Source organism: Anabrus simplex, chromosome 3, assembly GCF_040414725.1.
Source record: "Anabrus simplex isolate iqAnaSimp1 chromosome 3, ASM4041472v1, whole genome shotgun sequence".
In the NCBI taxonomy this organism is placed as follows: Eukaryota; Metazoa; Arthropoda; class Insecta; order Orthoptera; family Tettigoniidae; genus Anabrus; species Anabrus simplex.
This window is the reverse complement of record NC_090267.1, coordinates 464,116,374-464,135,139: the sequence shown is the minus strand read 5'-3', so window position 1 is coordinate 464,135,139 and position 18,766 is coordinate 464,116,374. Positions and strand designations below refer to the sequence as shown.

General features: G+C 39.5%; 1 protein-coding gene across 5 annotated transcripts in view; it reads right to left on the bottom strand.

Annotated features, from left to right (window-relative positions):
• Window positions 1-18,766, bottom strand: part of LOC137498921 (glutathione S-transferase 1-like) — a 124,851-nt gene that overhangs the window by 26,872 nt on the left and 79,213 nt on the right. For 4 of the 5 annotated variants that reach the window (XM_068226753.1, XM_068226754.1, XM_068226756.1 and 1 more), the window contains exon 3: window positions 12,319-12,377. In XM_068226753.1, the coding sequence (XP_068082854.1) occupies window positions 12,319-12,377 (59 nt within the window). Of the gene's footprint in view, window positions 1-12,318; window positions 12,378-16,860; window positions 17,019-18,766 lie in introns of those variants that run through there. The other variant, XM_068226757.1, reaches the window with a different exon arrangement.

Genomic DNA, 18,766 nt, shown 5'->3' with positions numbered 1-18,766 from the left:
ATAATTTTTCGGGGCGTAAGTGTGGAACAAATTATGGGAATGAGACATAAATACTGCGTTATACAGTTTAGATTTAAAAAAAGACTGTCCGTATATTACAGAATCAAATTACTCCTTAATGGATATTAATCATTAGTTCGTTCACATGTAAGAACGTAACATTCACAAGAGTGCTGGGCTGAATGACTCAGATGGGTAAGGCCTTGGCTGTCTGAGCCCTAGTTGGCAGGTTTGAACCAGGTTCAGTCCGGTGGTATTCGAAGGTGCTCAGATACGTCAGCCATAATTTTACTGGCATATAAAAGAACTCTTGTGGGACCAAATTTTGGCACCTCAACATTTGCAAAAACCTAAATAGTAGTTATTGGGATGTATAACCAATAACATTGTTATTAATACGGAACTTTCTGACAGTCACAATACAAATGCAAGAATAAAGTACAATAGGTCTTCTTTCTAATATTTGAGTTAGCTGGAGTTTTTAAAAGTGTTTATTTCCCAGCATTCTTCCTCGACTCAGTAATTTTTGAGACTCGTTTATCAGTAATTGCAAATGGAGAACATTACGCGCAAGACTTAAGTCAAATACTAACGCTTACAACAGGAGAAATTTTCCCTCTCATCTTCAACATAACACCAATGCCATTGGTCGTGCGATGAGAGAACCTCTCACAGAGGGCGCACGAACTCGGATGAATCTTTGTTCCAAAGAGGAGGGGATGCTTACCCTTCAAATGTGAATCACCTTACTCACGACAGTTATAAACTCAGCTAGCAGAGGGAACAGTCACCTCCCTTGCATCGCTGAGAAGTAAACTCACAATACAAAATAATGTGAGAAAAAATCTCATATAGCGACAACTCGCAGGTTGACAGATAAAAAGAAGAAAATTACTGAACATCTTTTTATCTAACATTTTTTATGTTAATTAAATTAAATGGATCCCCTTTACTTCAGTGGAACACGCTGTTGTATGTAACATCTTGGCTTCAAGAACATCATGCAACCACGTCAATTAAAGGAAAACACGTTGCTCAATAGGAGGATTGTAGCACAGATTATAAGAAGAAATATGGGACTTATTTTGAACTGGTGAATTTGATGGAAGCTTGATTTATTGAAGAACTGAATTCTGAACATGTTCTACCCAATCCTCCTCTAACATAATTATCCTATCCACAGTTTTGTGTTTGTGGTCAGCATTGTTTACACTATACTGTATTCAATACAAATCTTAAAATGATATGATCTCCCTAAACACAGAAATTAGGTACAGGAGAGACATACATAACTATCAAACTAGGTCAGCAGATAAGATATACACTGGCCATGTAACTTCTTCAAGGTATGGAATAAAAAGAACAGCATATTCTGCTGCAGCATCATATAACAAATTGCCAACAGCGTTAAGGAGTATTAAAAATGGTTCTCATTTACAAAGTCTGTTTTTAGATATTTATTACAAGGATATATAGAAATGTATTAATTACTAGCAAATATACCCCTGCTTTGCTACAGTATTCTGCCTTCTATGCAGATTTCTATGTAAATTACTGTACACGCTGTGAATAAGATTATGTTAAATTGCATGTCTCTCAGCGCTTTCTGAGAAACAAAACAGAGAGGACTCCATACGTTGTTTCCGATGTAAGGTGCGTGTTGGGGAAGTTTTGATGATAATGGCAGGCCACATTTCCTACTGTCATTTACAATCGAGTTCGGGAGTTTCTACTATAACGACAGGCTCACTTGCCAACTGCCATTAATAATAATGTTATTGGCTTTACGTCTCGCTAACTTTACGGATTTCGGACATGGCGAGTGCCGGAATTTAGTCCCGCAGGAGTTCTTTTACATGCCAGTAAATCTACCGACACAAGGCTGACATATTTGAGCACCTTCATAATCCACCGGACTGAACCAGGATCGAATCTGCCAAGTTGGGGTCAGAAGGCCAGCACCTCAACCAACTGAAGCACTCAGTCCGAACTGCCATTCCCAATAGAGACAGGGAGTTTTCAATTTAAAGGGAGGCCACTCTTCCTAATACCAGTCACAATCGAGTTGGAGAGATTTGATTATAATCAAGAAATGCAGCGCTATGTAACATATAAAGAATGGAGATATGACAATATGTCATAGGACCAAAGTTGAGGATCTATCCAAATTGAGCCATGATTGTGTAATCTGCTTTGTGAAATGACTTACCATTTAGCCAGCAATTACCCTGAAATGAAGGTCTGCACCGTCACTGAAATTGCATTCATATTTCCATATTTTGTGGATCCAAAATGTTATACGTTTCCACAGCTTCAAACTTTTTCCTCAAAGGAAAGAGTGTCAAGTGACCAAGCGAACTTATGTACATAACAAAAGTGGTTTAATATGAAGGATAGTTTTGCATATTGGCCACAGATTTATCCGGGATCTATCAAGCCAAACAGACACGAAATCTAAAAACCACTAATACCGTCTTGAGTTGACCTAACTCAGATAAATATCTGAAAAATGGGCAAAACATACAAAATTACAGGCAGCAGGCCCCAACTTTATTTACAGTATATAGATTATTGCCACAATTAAATATAACTGTTAATTATCTTCAGTGTACTGACAATACTGTTATGATCAAGGTATTACGAATATTAAACATTTCTGCCATTAACTGTAAAGCCATAACTGTAAAGGGCAGTCCCTCCCTCGAACAAATGGCTCACTGGGACAATACTCAGAATAAATAAGGAATACATATTATTTGAGGCTTCCACAATAGGAAGAAAAGAATTAATATTTCTTTGTTCGGATTGGTCCAATTTAAGATCATTTTAATGATGATGATGATGATGATGATGATGATGATGATGATGATGATGATGATGATGATGATGATGATACAGATGATTCGATAAATTAGAAATATTTGGGGAGGACCAACTAACCCCGAACTAAATTTTGCCTGTGGTTATATCTTAAAATTTAGAGCACCAGGGGACTTTGTTTTCTTAGAACTGGACCACTGAGTGATATTTCATTCTTCTCATTCTATACCAGTAGCGTACACAGATAAAACACCGTTAGCTATGTTTCTTAGCCGGATGCATTTACAAAGTTTCATTTCATTACATACAAAGTGTTCACTTCTATGAGACACCTTTCTAACAAAAGGGCCAATTGAACATAACTTATAACAAACATGAAAATAAACATAGCAATACCTGATTAATTGTCTGCCGTATGAGCGACACCAGGCTTCCTTGCCAATTCCTGTATGGTGCAGTTTGCTTAGCCACAAGATTCCCCGCGGTGGCCCTTTGAAGCGATATAAAGACTAGCTTAGACAAATCATGAAGCTGCCTCTGTGGATCAGTGGTAGAGTGTCGGCCTCCGGATCCCAAGATAGTGGGTTCAAACCCGGCAGAGGTAGTCAGATTTTTGAAGGGCGGAAAAAGGTCCATGTCGTACGATGTTGGCATGTAAAAGATCTCTGGTGGCACATTTGGTGTTTACCCAACAAAATTCATTAAATCTCAGCCACAGACGCTCAAGAGAGTCTCGGTTTACTTGGTCTGCCATCTAGTGGGCCTAGAGTAATACAGAACATCGAAACTGATGAGCAGACAGCCAGAGGGTGTCGAATTGAAATGTCTGCACATGGTAGCTGAGGCCATATTATTATTATTATTATTATTATTATTATTATTATTATTATTATTAGGAAGATGAAGCACAAGATGCATTAAGCACGACATCCGCCCTGAAGTAATGCGAGAGCGGTTTCCGGGGCGGATATAAACGTCGTGGGAAAAGGGAGTGTGGTTTTTAGTGGGTAAGAATCTCCACACACTTGTTGAGTGCAGACCCTCACAAGCGTCTTATGAAAGATTTTCCACACTCCCTTGCAAAAAAAAAAAAAAAAAAAAAAAATTATTATTATTATTATTATTATTATTATTATTATTATTATTATTAGACAAACCATGAATGTCGCAAACATCAACCCTCAAACCTGGGACATACTCGGCCTTGGCACCAAACCACATCTACTGTACTGTTGTTGAACTGTTTGAGCAAGAGCGTCGCAGACATGAAGAGACATACTCTGTCAGATGCAGCTTCGGCTTCCCCCGCCCATTGAGTGAAATCTGTGCCGAGGCATATTTCATGCCAGAATTGGCTTGTCCAATAATCAAGAGTACAAGCACAAAAAGCATTGAGTGCTAGTGGATTGTAAGCCAGAGAAAATGCATACACAGAATTGAATAATAGCCAACGATGACTCAATCAGTGGTTACAAATGCATACAAACTGCTTCATTTCCCTCTGTTATAATTGGAGGGCGAGCTGGCCTTGTGGTGTAGGGGTAGAATGCCCCGGGTTCAATTCCCGGCCATGTCAGGTATTCTTGTTTTTACTTGATGTCACATCGACACAGATAGGTCTCATGGCGATGATTGGATAAGAAAGGCCTAGGAGTGGGAAGGAAGAGGCCATGGTCTTAACTAAGGTAAATCCCCAGCATTTTTCTGGTATGAAAATGGGAAACCACAGCAAACAATCTTCAGGGCTACCGACAGTAGGGTTCAAACCCATTATCTCTCGGATGCAAGCCCCCAGCTGCCTGACCCTAACCTCACAGCAAGCTCACCCAGTCAGGGATATTTACTTGGATGTGAGGGCTGATTCGATGACTACTCAATTTACGTGATTACATTTGAGGAGCTATCTGACAATGAGATAGCAACTCCGCTCTAGAAAGCCAAGGATGACAGCCAAGGAGATTCATCGTTCTGGCCACACGACATCCATAACCTGTAGCAGTGGTCGCTTGGTAGGCCAAGGCCTTTTGAAGCTCTTGCACCATGGTTTTTCTCTTTTTAATAAGTTTGAGACAAATGTTGCTGAAAGGTAATTGTTTTCCACTTTGCATTTGAACATTGCTCAGTAGTATAGAAATTCATTCTATGATAAAGCAAAAGGCTAATAATGCACTTTTATTTTGCAGTTTTTTTCCAATTTGTATGTTCAGTTCTCAGCCCTAAGGCTGGTTGGATCCTCAACAGCTCCGCCATCAGCTGTCATAGATGGCCTAGGCGTCACTGAAGAAGTGTACTAGGGAAATGAGGAGTGAGTTAGTTTCCAGTTGCTTTCCTCACCAAGCCAGAAGTTGCTATTACATATCAGTCTGCCAAGCCCACTGAAATGCATGCATCAACCGACTCTATGAGCAACATTTTCACACCATTCATAGCAGGGATTGGCTGCATAAAGAAATGCATTACTAGAATCACTCATACCTCAGTCACTTTCATATTGTCAAAGTCAAGGATAAAGCTGAGACGGATCAATGAAAGTAACAAGATTGCTCTAGCCCACACCAGAAGACATAGTGCACTGTAAACACTAGGTACCGTCTCCAACTTGGGCTGATCATATTTAATATGCAAAAGAGTGCTATATAATTTCAGTTTTAATTTTACAATTAAATTAATTAAAATGCATTATTGAATTTAGTTTCTTAGGTTTCAGTCCACTGTGCTAAGAAAGTTTGTTTCATATCGTCGCTTAAGGAACAAAACCTCGTATCCCATAATGTTCTTCCTATCCATTCTTCCTTAAAGACTGGTCACGCCTCCCAGGTGCATATAAATATGCAGTCCATCACAACAATTTCCATTGTGTTCATTTTCCTATGTAGATGCGTAAAGGAATATTAACCTTACCGCACTGTAGGAATGTATGTTTGAATTATGTATTTACGCACTCGTACAGTGTACTGTATTTAACCCTTTCACTCCAGTTGACTGCTGTGGAAGTTGCGTGCCTTTCGGCAATTTTCCATTTCGCTACAATAGACTGCTGTGGAAGTTCAGCCTTGGAGGTCTCTCGTGGCTAACTTGGGAGTCTATAGTTTGACTACAATCACCAGATGACAGGAGTAACCAGTTCGAAGTCGAAAGCAATGTGTCCGGTATGCTACCAGTTGAATTATCAATGCTTGTCGATCACTAAAATCTTGAAACGGAGTCACACAGCACTGTAATTCTTATTCATTTGTCCATATCTGTTAATCACAAATTTTCAGTCTGCGTAATTCCTATTCCTGTATGGTTAGCATGTTTGTTGATTGTGTGTTAGTCGGGGAAATCCCCATGGCGTATCAAACGTGGTCCAAGTGGTCCCAGGTTTGATTCCCGGCAGGGCCAGAATTTTAACCTTAATATATTTATTCCGATGGTTCGGGGGCTGGGTGTACAGGTTGTCCTAAGCATTAGAAATCATCTTAGGTAGGGTCAATTTGTCACGGCTCTACAGCGTCATCATCTTAGGTAGGGTCAATTTGTCACGGCTCTACAGCGTCAACTTGAAAGACCTGCACCAGGTCTCTCTGGGGGCCATACGCCATTATTATTATTATTATTATTATTATTATTATTATTATTATTATTATTATTATTATTGTACCGGGCGGTACACCTCCACTCCGCTAATTTAAAATGTGCGCCTGTGGAAACTCCTCTGCTGGAGGAAGTCTGAACTTTATTTACCCTATTAATTTTCTAGTTTCTCAGAAGATGTCACCACCTGGAAATTTTTGAGTTTGTGAACTGTGTCATTTCCGACGTACTTTTGTTTTGCTTGAAGTAAGAAGTGTGAACTTTCTCTTCTAGAGGACACCACTGAAAAACTACAATAGGGCACCCTAGTGGGAAGAAAAATAACTGTTCTTTGGAGAAAATTTTATTTCAAAAGTTTGTTCTTTGTTAAATTTCTTTCTGTTATTGTTTAAGTTGGCTGTATACCCCTCTCTTTCCCCTTGTTTTGCATTTGACCAATCCCGAATTTCTGTTATTAATTTCTGACTAATCATTGGTATCTTCCCCCAACTTGAATATGTTTCTATACCCTAGCCAATAAAAAGTTCGCGGGAGGGTGTTTTCATTCCCCTAACGCCTAGAACCTTCTGCGAGAGTATTTAAACTGCTGATTTTAGGGTCTCCGGGCCACTTCTGTTCCATCTTTCAGTGTATAAAGTACATAGCAGGAGGCGGGAAGCGCCTCTTTCTCCGGCAGCGGTCAACTATAAGGTAATGGCCGATTAATATATTCTTTCTTTGCTAGCTCAGCAGTTTAACTCTCGGGGCGGGTGCGAAGCGTTCCACCATGTAACCTTTTCCTAAAATGTAAATGTAACTACTCTTTTCATCTATTCTCTTGGAAAGCTACATTCTGGGATAGAGAGTGCTGACCCTCTCGAGCTCCCACTCATATTGTTTTGAGGTGAACTTATTTTTCTCAACCTATTCTTCGTTAATGTAAAACAAATTGTTCTCTTCTTAAGTCACCTCTTTAGTATGGGATTAGCCCTTGTATTAACGGCCTAGCGCCAAGTAGGTCTTAATCTAGTGTATTAGGAGTGCAAGTTCGCCTCCTCTCAAATTGTATTTTAGAGGTCATTTAATTAACATTCTTTTCGTTTAATAGACCTCAGTAGATTGGGTATTTTACCCCCTGTGTTTATGTCCGTTGAGGACAGCTTGAAGGTGGAGTTTGGTGTGGCCTGGGAGAGGCTTAAATTTGAGAGCGAGTGGCTCTTTTGAAAATTGTATGTTGTATGCATCGAGGAGGCTTTTCAGTGTAATTTGGAGCAAGGGCTCCTAGGTATGAATGGGGTTTTCTGCCCCTCTGTTAAAACTTGTGTTTGGGGTAAAACTGAGCTGATTGCCCAAGCATTGTGAACTCGGGGCGCGAAGCCCAAATTCTGTAAATATTGTAACTACCTTATTTTGACTTGCTATTCTGTACCTGCCATGCTTGTTACTTATTTATTTTGAAAAGAAAATATAACCGTATTAAATTTTAAATTTACTTTACAGGCACTATAATTTCGTAGCTTGAGATCCATTCACACCCGCACCTTCTTTCACCTCTACCTACCGCTAAAACACGGTAACAATTATTATTATTATTATTATTATTATTATTATTATTATTATTATTATTATTATTATTATTATTATTATTATTATTATAACGTAACATAAAAATGGATAGAAAATACCATATTTATGAGGTTTTCAACACAGAAAGAGCAAGAAGAAGCTGAAGAAAGAAACATCACGGCAGGGAGGCATGTTAAACAAATTTGTAAAGAGACCACTAGGTGAAAATATGGCTGCATAAAATATTCATTGCAAAGCCTGTATTGCCGTTCGTATACTTTTTCAAAAGGTACAGTCAGAGGTTCAACCTTCACAATACAATGAACAAATATTGGTACATGTTTCGTCCATCTTGTGGACATCATCAGTCGAATAATTGTAATAATAGTACAATAAACAATGACAAAAACACATTAAAATGATTTGGATTACTGAATGCATCAGTTAAAATTGTAACTGTTCTCTCTCCTATATTCACGCTTGGGGAGACGAAAGTTATTTTCTGGGGACACATGAATATAAATGTAAACTATATGTGGCTTGCCCGCAAATTGCCATGCAAATAGAATATCAATTATCCTTCCATGGTTTCCCATTTCTCTGTGTTTTGATTGGGCACCAGCTTTACAGTTTTAAACAAAACTGTACAGCAAAATTTATATTGAATAGCATAGAGACTCATACTTAAATCACAGGGGTGGGATTTTAAATAATTAACCATTAAGTATTGCTTTGAGAAAGACAATTAATGCAAAATAAAACAAAATGAATTTATTACAAAAAAATTAGATGAATTGGAAAAGTTCCTTTAAGCCTGAAGAGAATTTAGAATTTACGTTACTGAAATTTACTCTTGCTTGCTTTATCTAATTGTGGCTCACCAATTGCAGCTTCCGTTGAGGTCATCTGTATTCCATGGTTACTCGTCCCATTTTCTTGTTGTAGAATTAGCTCCATGGACATCCTTCCTTCCTTCTGCGATTTTGTTTTGGGCTATCTGGACTATCATTCCCTAATTGCCCAGTCTTAAAAATTAGACATTGGCCCCATGCTTGTGAAAATTGATCACCGTTGATCTTAGGAGGAGAAAATTCAGTGTTATGAATTTTTCCATGTTATCAGAAACCTCAATCCAACTAAGCTGTTCTCCTGATATAATACAGACTTGTACCAAGTACCGTAGACTTGAACTAATATAGTTCTTCGTCCAGAATAATGTAGAATATATCACACTCCGTGTGCAACTCAGTCTCACCCTTATGTGACAGCATCACAGCAGCTACGTACTGTATATCAACGAAAACTCACTGTACCAAAAAATAATATAATTGTGTGTTTGAGGATTGCCCAGTTCGGGATAATATACACAAGTTATCCCCACCCTTGGTAACCGCACCATACCAAGACTCTTTTCCATCGAAGCATCTGATTCGTAGACCTCATATCATATCTTTCCTCTCTACTTTCTTCCAAAGTAACCAGTGGGCGTGTCTACAATGTAGTCAGTAGCTTGCGCTAGCCTTGCGCACGGGTCGCTGTACAATACTGTGCTCATGAGTTAAACCCAGTGACTCATCCCCAATTCCCAGCTTCCAGAATAACTTATGAAATGACACAAACTCTGTCTCAACATATTGACCACATTACAATACATAATCAATTCCTATCCTTCATAATATAATAATAAATCATGTTCTAATATATGTAATATGATTTCAATAGCCTTCTTATTTACAATTGATTGAAGTTAAATTAACATGTCTCAATGAATAATTGCCGACTGCGGATAATTTGAAATCGAGTGATATCACATAACTGGACTGTTGAATTACAATAAATATGGCTGGAGAAGCCTGGACAGTTAAAAAATGAATGTAAAAAATGTTTTATTTTGAGAACGTTCTGGAGCATAAATATTTGGTTCTATTAAAATGAAGATATTAAACACATGTGATAGTTCAATAAAATATAGTAATAAAGCTCTTTTTGGCGTGATGACGTATTAAAATATGATCCAGATTACCGAATACATCCATTAAAATTCATGTTAAAATTGTTTGTTTGGAGAATGTTCTGGAGCATAAATGTTTGGTTCTATTAAAATGAAGATAAAGATATTAAACACATGCGATAGTTCTAATAAAACATGACAATCAAGCTCTTCTTGTTGGCGTGATATTGTTGATAGTTCTTAGGTATAAGGCAGGCGGAATATTTGACTGTATTTTCATACAATGAGAAATTGTGTTGTAGTTGAGTATCCGTCCTTGCCTGCCCAACAGTGGTTAGCTTGATATGTGTGTTAATGTTGACGGCTGACTGAAGGTGGCTGTCATGCCTCTGAATGAACAATGTGATACGAGTGCAGGGAACACAGTGAACAAGTGTAAGATAATAAAGAACTCCAACAAATGAGTGCAATAAAAATCTAACAGTTATTGTTTTTAAACATGAACGGCCTGCATAAGCAGAAATGTATTAGGCTGAAAAAGAAGTTATTGTTTTAAACAAGAGCAATGTACAAGTAGAAGATAGTGCAGGAAATTGATCAGTCCAGGACCCGTGCAAAGGTCAACAGTGTGAATGCGATCATTAGACAGAACCGGCACATTAAACTGAGAGAAATCGCGACGCAGCTGAACATGTCGTATGGCAGTGTGTTTGCCATTGTTCACGAGGACCTTGGATATCGTAAGCTGTGTCAAAGATGGGTCCTACGTCTTCTCACCGATGAGCACAAGGGACAACGTTTCCAGTCCTCCCTGGCATTTTTGCAACGCTATGTCGCAGACGGCAACGGGTTTCTGCGGCGAATCATCACAGGCGACAAAACATGGGTTCACCACTTCACCCCCGAAACGAAGCGAACATCAATGGAATGGGTGCACCCCTAATCAACACAACAAAAGAAGGCCAAGGTTAAACTGTATACTGGTTTTGAACACAAATGTGAATATTTCTGAAACTAAATAAGTAGTAGACTCAACTTCAACTTCAGTGCTGTGTAATGAAATGGATACTTCAGTTAACTTTCAACTCCACAGAAAGGAAGAAATACAATCAAAGTACAAGACCTTTGATTCAAGCAATCCAGGAAATTGGTCGCAAGTTATAGACAAACATTATAGAATAAGGTTAGTTACAGAAGGACCTACAGACATCTGTGCTAAGAACGTGATATTTCCAATAGACAAAGAAACTAGGCATTGTTTTCGTGTATACCACAACTTTCACCAGCATCTCAATGATGAATTGGCTTATATATTTAGAAGGAAACGATGTAGTTTTTGAAAGTAGATGGTGATAAATTATGTAATAATCTGAACATCCAGTTTTGTGAATAAGTTTGATCAGATTGACCTGACCTGTGGTAAACAAAAGGGGCCCAAAAATAGTGTTTTGCAGGGGCTCCAAAATTTCTTCAACCGGACTTGTGTAAGATAATTTTCTCTACATCTAATTAGGATACTTATAAATCATACTTTTCTTAAGACCAAATAAGTTGGTTACATATAATTCAAATTCAATTTCTATAAAATACAAAGTCGTGTCTTAAAGAAGAAATCTCCATCCAGCTCTTTACCAGGTGGTAATATCCTGAGAATGGATGTGACATTCCCACGCATTAGAGCAATGTTGAGGTGCTGAATAAGAAAAGCAGTTGATCGGGTATCGCCGGAAATCTGACCAATCCATTGCCCAACCTCTTTGATAAAATTGAGGCCATCATTACTCAAGTACTACTCAATTCAATGGCTACTGACACGAAAAAGGATTTGTCCAACAAATTGCTGTATTTTCTTCTTTTAGCATTTTCCCTATTTGAGTCTGCACCCCTTTTCCATGGCACAAGTGTTATTCTGTCTGGTCTTTTGCCATCTGAATGGACGCAGCTAGTGGGCTCTCATACAGAAGGAACTTCTACTTAAATCAGAGCCCATAAGATGGCATTATTTATAGTGGTGTGGTGGATGTGTCTGCCTTTACTTTTCACAAAGGTAAGGCCATGGAGGTCACATTGATCCACTACAAGCTGAGTATCGGTTGCCCCGATATGTAAAGCCACAGCTATACAGAAACTCTCACTGGAAAGATGAAGATCAAGAGAAGGCAAAGTTAATGCTTGGAGCCATGCACCAGATTCAGGAGAGGAAGCAGCGAGGAGCCAGGCTTTGTCTTGAAGACTACCAGTTGGCAATGACTGATAAGAGGAACATCCCAAGCATCTTGAAAACTTCTTTTGCCAATATCAGGGGGAACTACTCTGACTAAGCTTGATAATTAATTTATTGCAATTCTAAGGAAATAATTGTACCTTAGACTACATGTATTTTTCTTTTGTAATAGCTATTTGTTTCATGCATTGGTGTTACCTACCTGTCTGCCACAATGAATCCATCATCATCAAGAACTGGAACAGTGTGTAAAGGATTTATCTGGAAAAGGAAGAAACAAATATTCCAGTTTTGTATTAAAACTACTTAACCTAATTATTTTAGCCACACATCCTTACTTCTTGTATCCTCTTTATCTTGCTCCTTCATTTCACACTGACCTATCATTGTGTTTACTCTGTTATGTGTTTCTTTGCATTTTACGTAGGTGGATCAAAAGGTCAGTTGCACTAACGTGCTGCAGTAGCGCACTGTGTGTCGCAAACTTGGGCACAGCAGAGAAAGGGACAGGCACTGCCCACACGTCTGTTAGGCAGGTCGCTGTGGTGTCTCGTCTAGTATTGTGTGAAGAGCGGCCAAATGCAATGGCACGTCAACTGGACGTTCACTCCAAATATGAGGTGCGTTCAAAAATCTGATTCCTATGGACCAAAAGGAAGAATTGCACGGACATTCATTGTGAAATTAGTGCTGTGTATGGGGAGCGGGCCATTTCCCGGCAAGGTATCGTAAAGTGGCGTCAGCAATTCGAAGCCGGACGCACGGATATCACGGACAACCACCGCGAAGGTAGGCCCGCAACGTCCAGGACCCATGCAAAGGTCAACAGTGTTAATGCGATCATTAGACAGAACCGGTGCATTAAACTGAGAGAAATCGCGACGCAGCTGAACATGTCGTATGGCAGTGTGTTCGCCATTGTTCACGAGGACCTTGGGTATCGTAAGCTGTGTCAAAGATGGGTCCCACGTCTTCTCACCGATGACCACAAAGGACAACGTTTCCAGTCCTTCCTGGCATTTTTGCAACGCTATGTCGCAGACGGCAACGGGTTTCTGCGGCGAATCATCACAGGCGACGAAACGTGGGTTCACCACTTCACCCCCGAAACGAAGCGAACATCAATGGAATGGGCGCACCCCTCATCGCCACAATGAAAGAAGGCCAAGGTTCAACCTTCAGCCGGTAAGGTTATGGCGACAGTGTTCTTTGACATGGAGGGTTTGCTGCACGTGGAATTCATGCCGAAAGGAACGACGATCAACACGGCGTCGTATTGTCAAACGTAGCACCGGTTGGGTAAAGCGATTAAAGAGAAGCGCCGGGGGAAATTGAGCGCCGGTATGATTTTGTTGCACGATAACGCAACACCTCACAAGGTCCGCCAAACGAGAGAACTGCTGCAGCGCTTGAAGTGGGAGGTCTGGTAACATCTACCCTACAATCCCGACCTAGCGTCATGTGACTTTCATCTGTTCGGTAAGCTCAAAACGGAGCTCGGTGGTCGACGCTTCCAGACCGATGAGGAGGTGAAGGCGGCTGTCTCCGAGTGGTTGCAGAACGCTGGAGGAAATTTCTATGCATCCGGCATCGACAAGTTGGTTGTGCGTTCGTAGAAATGTTTGGAGTCTCTTGGAAACTATGTGGAAAAGTGACGTTACAGTGTATGTCGTTATAGTCGTGTTGCTGTTGTATAGGTGGTGTAATAAATGGCCATAACTGGGAAGTGCAACTTATTTTCTGATCTGCCCTCGTATTTATTTAGCTTACGGTACAAGTTAAGCTGCACACAAATGGAGTAACATTATTCAAAACTATCGACTTACTGAAATCAGATCAACCGTGTTGCGGCTTAGCCGTGATACCAAAAACACTAAAAATGCACGAGTGTTAGGAGTTACAGTAATACAGAATTACAAAGGGTTGGGATAATATTGCCGATTTGTAATAGTAGCAGGTGGGTGGCTTGACCGTGATGTTATTTGTAGCTGGTGTGGCGCCGGCCGCGAGCACTTGCTCTACTCTACACCAACACACTCTCAGTCATGGTCTTGTTTTGTTCAGTGTAGTTCAGTCCGCAGGAAATGGAAGCATGTTGTTTTGACGATTCAACAGAAGTTGGATATTGCACAAAATATAGAACGAGGTTCTACCGTGCGGGATATTTTACGCAACAAAGACAAATTTCTACCATTTACATGTTTGTCCGATGCAAACAATGGTATGGCAAATCGAAAAACTATGAAAAACTCTACATTTAAGGAGCATGGCCAATGACCAATGCATGTTCGAGTGGTTTTCACAGCAGTGAGCTCAAGGGACTCCAGTAGTATAGTTTATTATCATTTTAACCGTACTTTCAGAATGCCTGTTCTACTTTTAACGTTTTGTGGGTTAACCCCTAGTTTACCTATCCCGGTTAATTGAGAGTTGAGTATAATTACAAAATGTCAAAATAAACATATAAATTCAATATAAATATAAAATTCCTTTTTCTCTATAAATTACCCTCTTTAGTATATCATACAATACAGAGTGTAACAATAAGGTACGGCCAAACCTTCTCTTTAGTATACCATAAACCTTCTCTTTAGTATACCATAAACCTACTCTTTAGTATACCATAAACCTTCTCTTTAGTATGCTATACCATACAGGTGTAACAATAAGATACGGCCAAACCTACTCTTTAGTATACCATAAACCTTCTCTTTAGTATGCTATACCATACAGGTGTAACAATAAGATACGGCCAAACTTTCTCTTTAGTATACCATAAACCTTCTCTTTAGTATGCTATACCATACAGGTGTAACAATAAGATACGGCCAAACCTTCTCTTTAGTATACCATAAACCTTCTCTTTAGTATACCATAAACCTTCTCTTTAGTATATCATACTATACAAGGTGTAACAATAAGATACGGCCAAACCTTCTCTTCAGTATACCGGTATCATACTATACAGAGTGTAACAATAAGATACGGCCAAACCTTCTCTTCAGTATACCGGTATCATACTATACAGAGTGTAACAATAAGATACGGCCAAACCTTCTCTTCAGTATACCGGTATCATACTATACAGAGTGTAAAAATAAGGTAGGCCAAACACTTTGTTCTAGCGCCTGACACTCAGGAGCCGGCATCGGCTAAGTTCGTGCATGATCGTCGTAGCAGGATATTTAGCCACCACGCTCTCCTTCTGATTGAGCTTTTCAGAACTTATGATTTTCACTTTCCTCGAGTTCAGAGTGTACTGTGAACAGAATTACAGGCTCAGTGATATAATTGAACGTTCAACAATGCTATCGCGTGTCCAATTTGTAGTCGGTTTGAATGTTATTTGGTACACATTCATTATTTCTAACGCCTTAAAGAGAAACTAAGTCGCTAATATTATTATGAAACACTTACATCTACTTACAAATATCAATATTATCATATTTATATCGTTATGATGGAGGCCCATGTCATATTGTAGGTAAAGAAGTGACTTGTAAATATCACTTCGTCACCTGAATGTTTCGTCTTAAAATGACCATTCAAGTTTTCCTATAATTAAAGGATGTAGAACTGATCCCACCAAGTTATTCACAACTACTTTAGAATTAAATAAGTAATAATTTCACTGAAAATTCTCAAAGAAAAAACTCAAGTCCACGTTTTAACAAACTTCGCCTCATTACCGCAAGCTACAGATTACTGATTGAAAGCATCTTTTCGCGCGTGATCTTCGAGAACACTACAAGAAAGAAAAGAAAGACTTTTCTATAATAAAAGGAAGCACGGGTAGAACATACTGGGCACACGACCTTATTCTTGACTATTTTACAATTAAATAATACACTAGTTTAATTGGTTTCACTTCAAGATTCGCAAGTACAAAGGTAAGCGGGGCCTGTGACGACACGATGCGTTTGGCACCATGAGCCGAGTGATAGCGAATATAGCCAATGACGGTTCCTGAGTGTCAGGCGTTAGACGGAAGTATGCCAAACCTTCTCTTAAGTACTTCATACTATACTGAGTGTAAAAATAAGGCACGGCCAAACCTTCTCTGTAGTATATCATACTACACTGAGTGTAAAAATAAGGTACGACCAAACCTTCAGGACACATTTCTCGCATGTAGAAGAAGAAAATATGTTATATGGACATGGGTGTGGAAATGATTTATTTCCATGTCAGAGCTCATTTTCTACAACTCTACAAAATAGTTACATTAACACGGGAAACATTCAGTATACCACATGAAATTCTTTATAACATTAAATGTTCAAATGCTGTCCATCAGCACTGATACATGCACCAAACCGCGATTGCAGTGAATCTCGGATGCGCTGATGGGCATTTTGAACATTTTATGTGAGAAATTTGCTAAATTTCAACAGAAGCTTGTAAATCTGGATCACCAAACCCCGAACCCCATGGGACTAGAGCACTGAAGGGTCTTGGCCTACCAATCAACCGCTGCTCAGCCCAAGGTCTGCAGATTACGAGGTGTCGTGTGGTCAGCACGACGAATCCTCTCGGCCATTATTCTTGGTTTTCTGGACTAGGGCCGCTATCTCACTATCAGATAGCTCCTCACTTCTAATCATCTAGGCTGAGTGGACCTCGAACCAGCCCTCCGATCCAGGTAAAAATCCCTGACCTGGCCGGGAATCGAACCCGGGAGTTCCAGATAAGAGACAGGCACGCTACCCCTACGTCAACAAATCTGGATCACAGTAGAGATTACCTTCAGAACTTCCGTCACTGGGTGAATTGTTTGGATCGTCATCGGAGAGTCTTTGTGCACAGTTTCTAAATGGTTGTCTTCCCTGCTTTCATCTTCATCCAGCTGGTCAAAAATACAGCAGATGAACTCCTCCTACATCACTCTTCGTTTATTCATTGTCCCCTATAAAACCACATGCCTGATAACTATAAAGCAACCATCCGGAATAAACATCCTACCCGCATATGACAACATCCAAGTACCTGTTACACACTATTAATACGTAATTTGTACGTACCAATGATGGTAGAAATTTAGTATGTGCAGCATAACTTTTATAGCATCATAAGAGATTTGAAATGTTACAAATCTTTTGTGGAATACCTTGTAGAGGAGAGAAGTGTTCACTGCGACAGCCAGGGACCCACCTACCGTCCCCCAGAAGTACATTCACTTTTATAACTTAATATAGGGTAATTTATCACACGCCATTATTCATCGCTCAAGCGTGCTGTAGCATTTCCATTGGCTGAGATATAATCGGACATAATGTCATTAGCAGCAATGAAGTGAAATGCATTCTGTTACCAACACGCGCGCACGCGCGCAATAAAAACACAACTAAAGGCAATGTACCTTGAAACAATGTACAGTCAGACCAATCGCTTTCACTAACTTGAATGCTCTGTTCTCACCGTACAGAATGCTAGAGACCTAAAGTCGCTTCATGGCCCTAATTCCCTTTGTTTGAGCCCAGTCCAATGGTTTTGTCAATAATCTAACCTAACCACTCCTGATCAATGGTTTCGTCACTAGCCGGACCTAACCAATCCAGACTAATGGTTTTGTCAAGGATTGACTGCCCTGTGCACCGCACAACCATGACCATCGCGAAAATTCGGCGGGAAAGAAACAAATGACAGTGCAATTGCACCTAGTTGTCTGCGCTGAAAAAAGTGTTGTAGTAACTGGTTTTTGCCCAAATGGTAATGCATAATACTAACAATAAACACAAATTAAAATAAAGGCGCAGTGACTTACAGAAAATGAACTCTCCCGGCATTCGCTCCTCACTCAACCATCTAAATCAGAGGTGTTCATCTGGGCGCCCGTTGAAGCTATCCCAGTGCAGCCGGGCTGACCTAGCGTAAATGAGGGTAGCTTACGTAGCAAGCGTACGTCGCAGTAAAGTGAGATAGCGAACACACCTTGCAAGGAAGCGAGGGAGCACCTCGATTGTGATTATGAAGGCTCTCCTCCACTACTCAACGAAGTGCTGATTGGGGTACATTATTATTTAAAATAAAACTCTATAATCGCAACAAAAATGTTGACCTTTTCAAAATATTCTGGTTTGATTTATAATGCGCTCGATATAAACAGTCAGTTTTATTTTCTTGTATTTGTTCATTCAAAGAAAACTGACACGTTATAATTTTTTGTGTTACAATCTACAAAGGTACAGGTTTAAGCATACAAGTTACGATTTACAATTTCTTGGACGGGAATGACGGTATTTTCACTTTAAAAAAGTAAAATGCTTGCAAAAAGTAATATAATTACATAATGCAACAATGATTTGCAATCTTGTAGTGTTGTGTGACTTTTCCCGTTCACTGAATTTCTGAAAACAGTATTTAAAATTTAACAGCCATCCGGTGATAATAGCTAGCCTCTAAGTGGCAAGAGGTAGTTTCATCACGAGTGAGGACATAGATATTTACTATCCAAGTTTAAAGTACAGCAGCAATGCAAATGCAAGACCGACTCCAATCTTCAGATCTTAATGCGGGTGGATTTATATGAGTCAGTGGACACATAGGATCTATAATTATACACAGTAATGTGAGAATGTGCTTGTTTTGATCGTGTTTTTACACATTAAAGAACATGAGTGCACTAGGTGGACCAGGTTTTAGTCTAACTA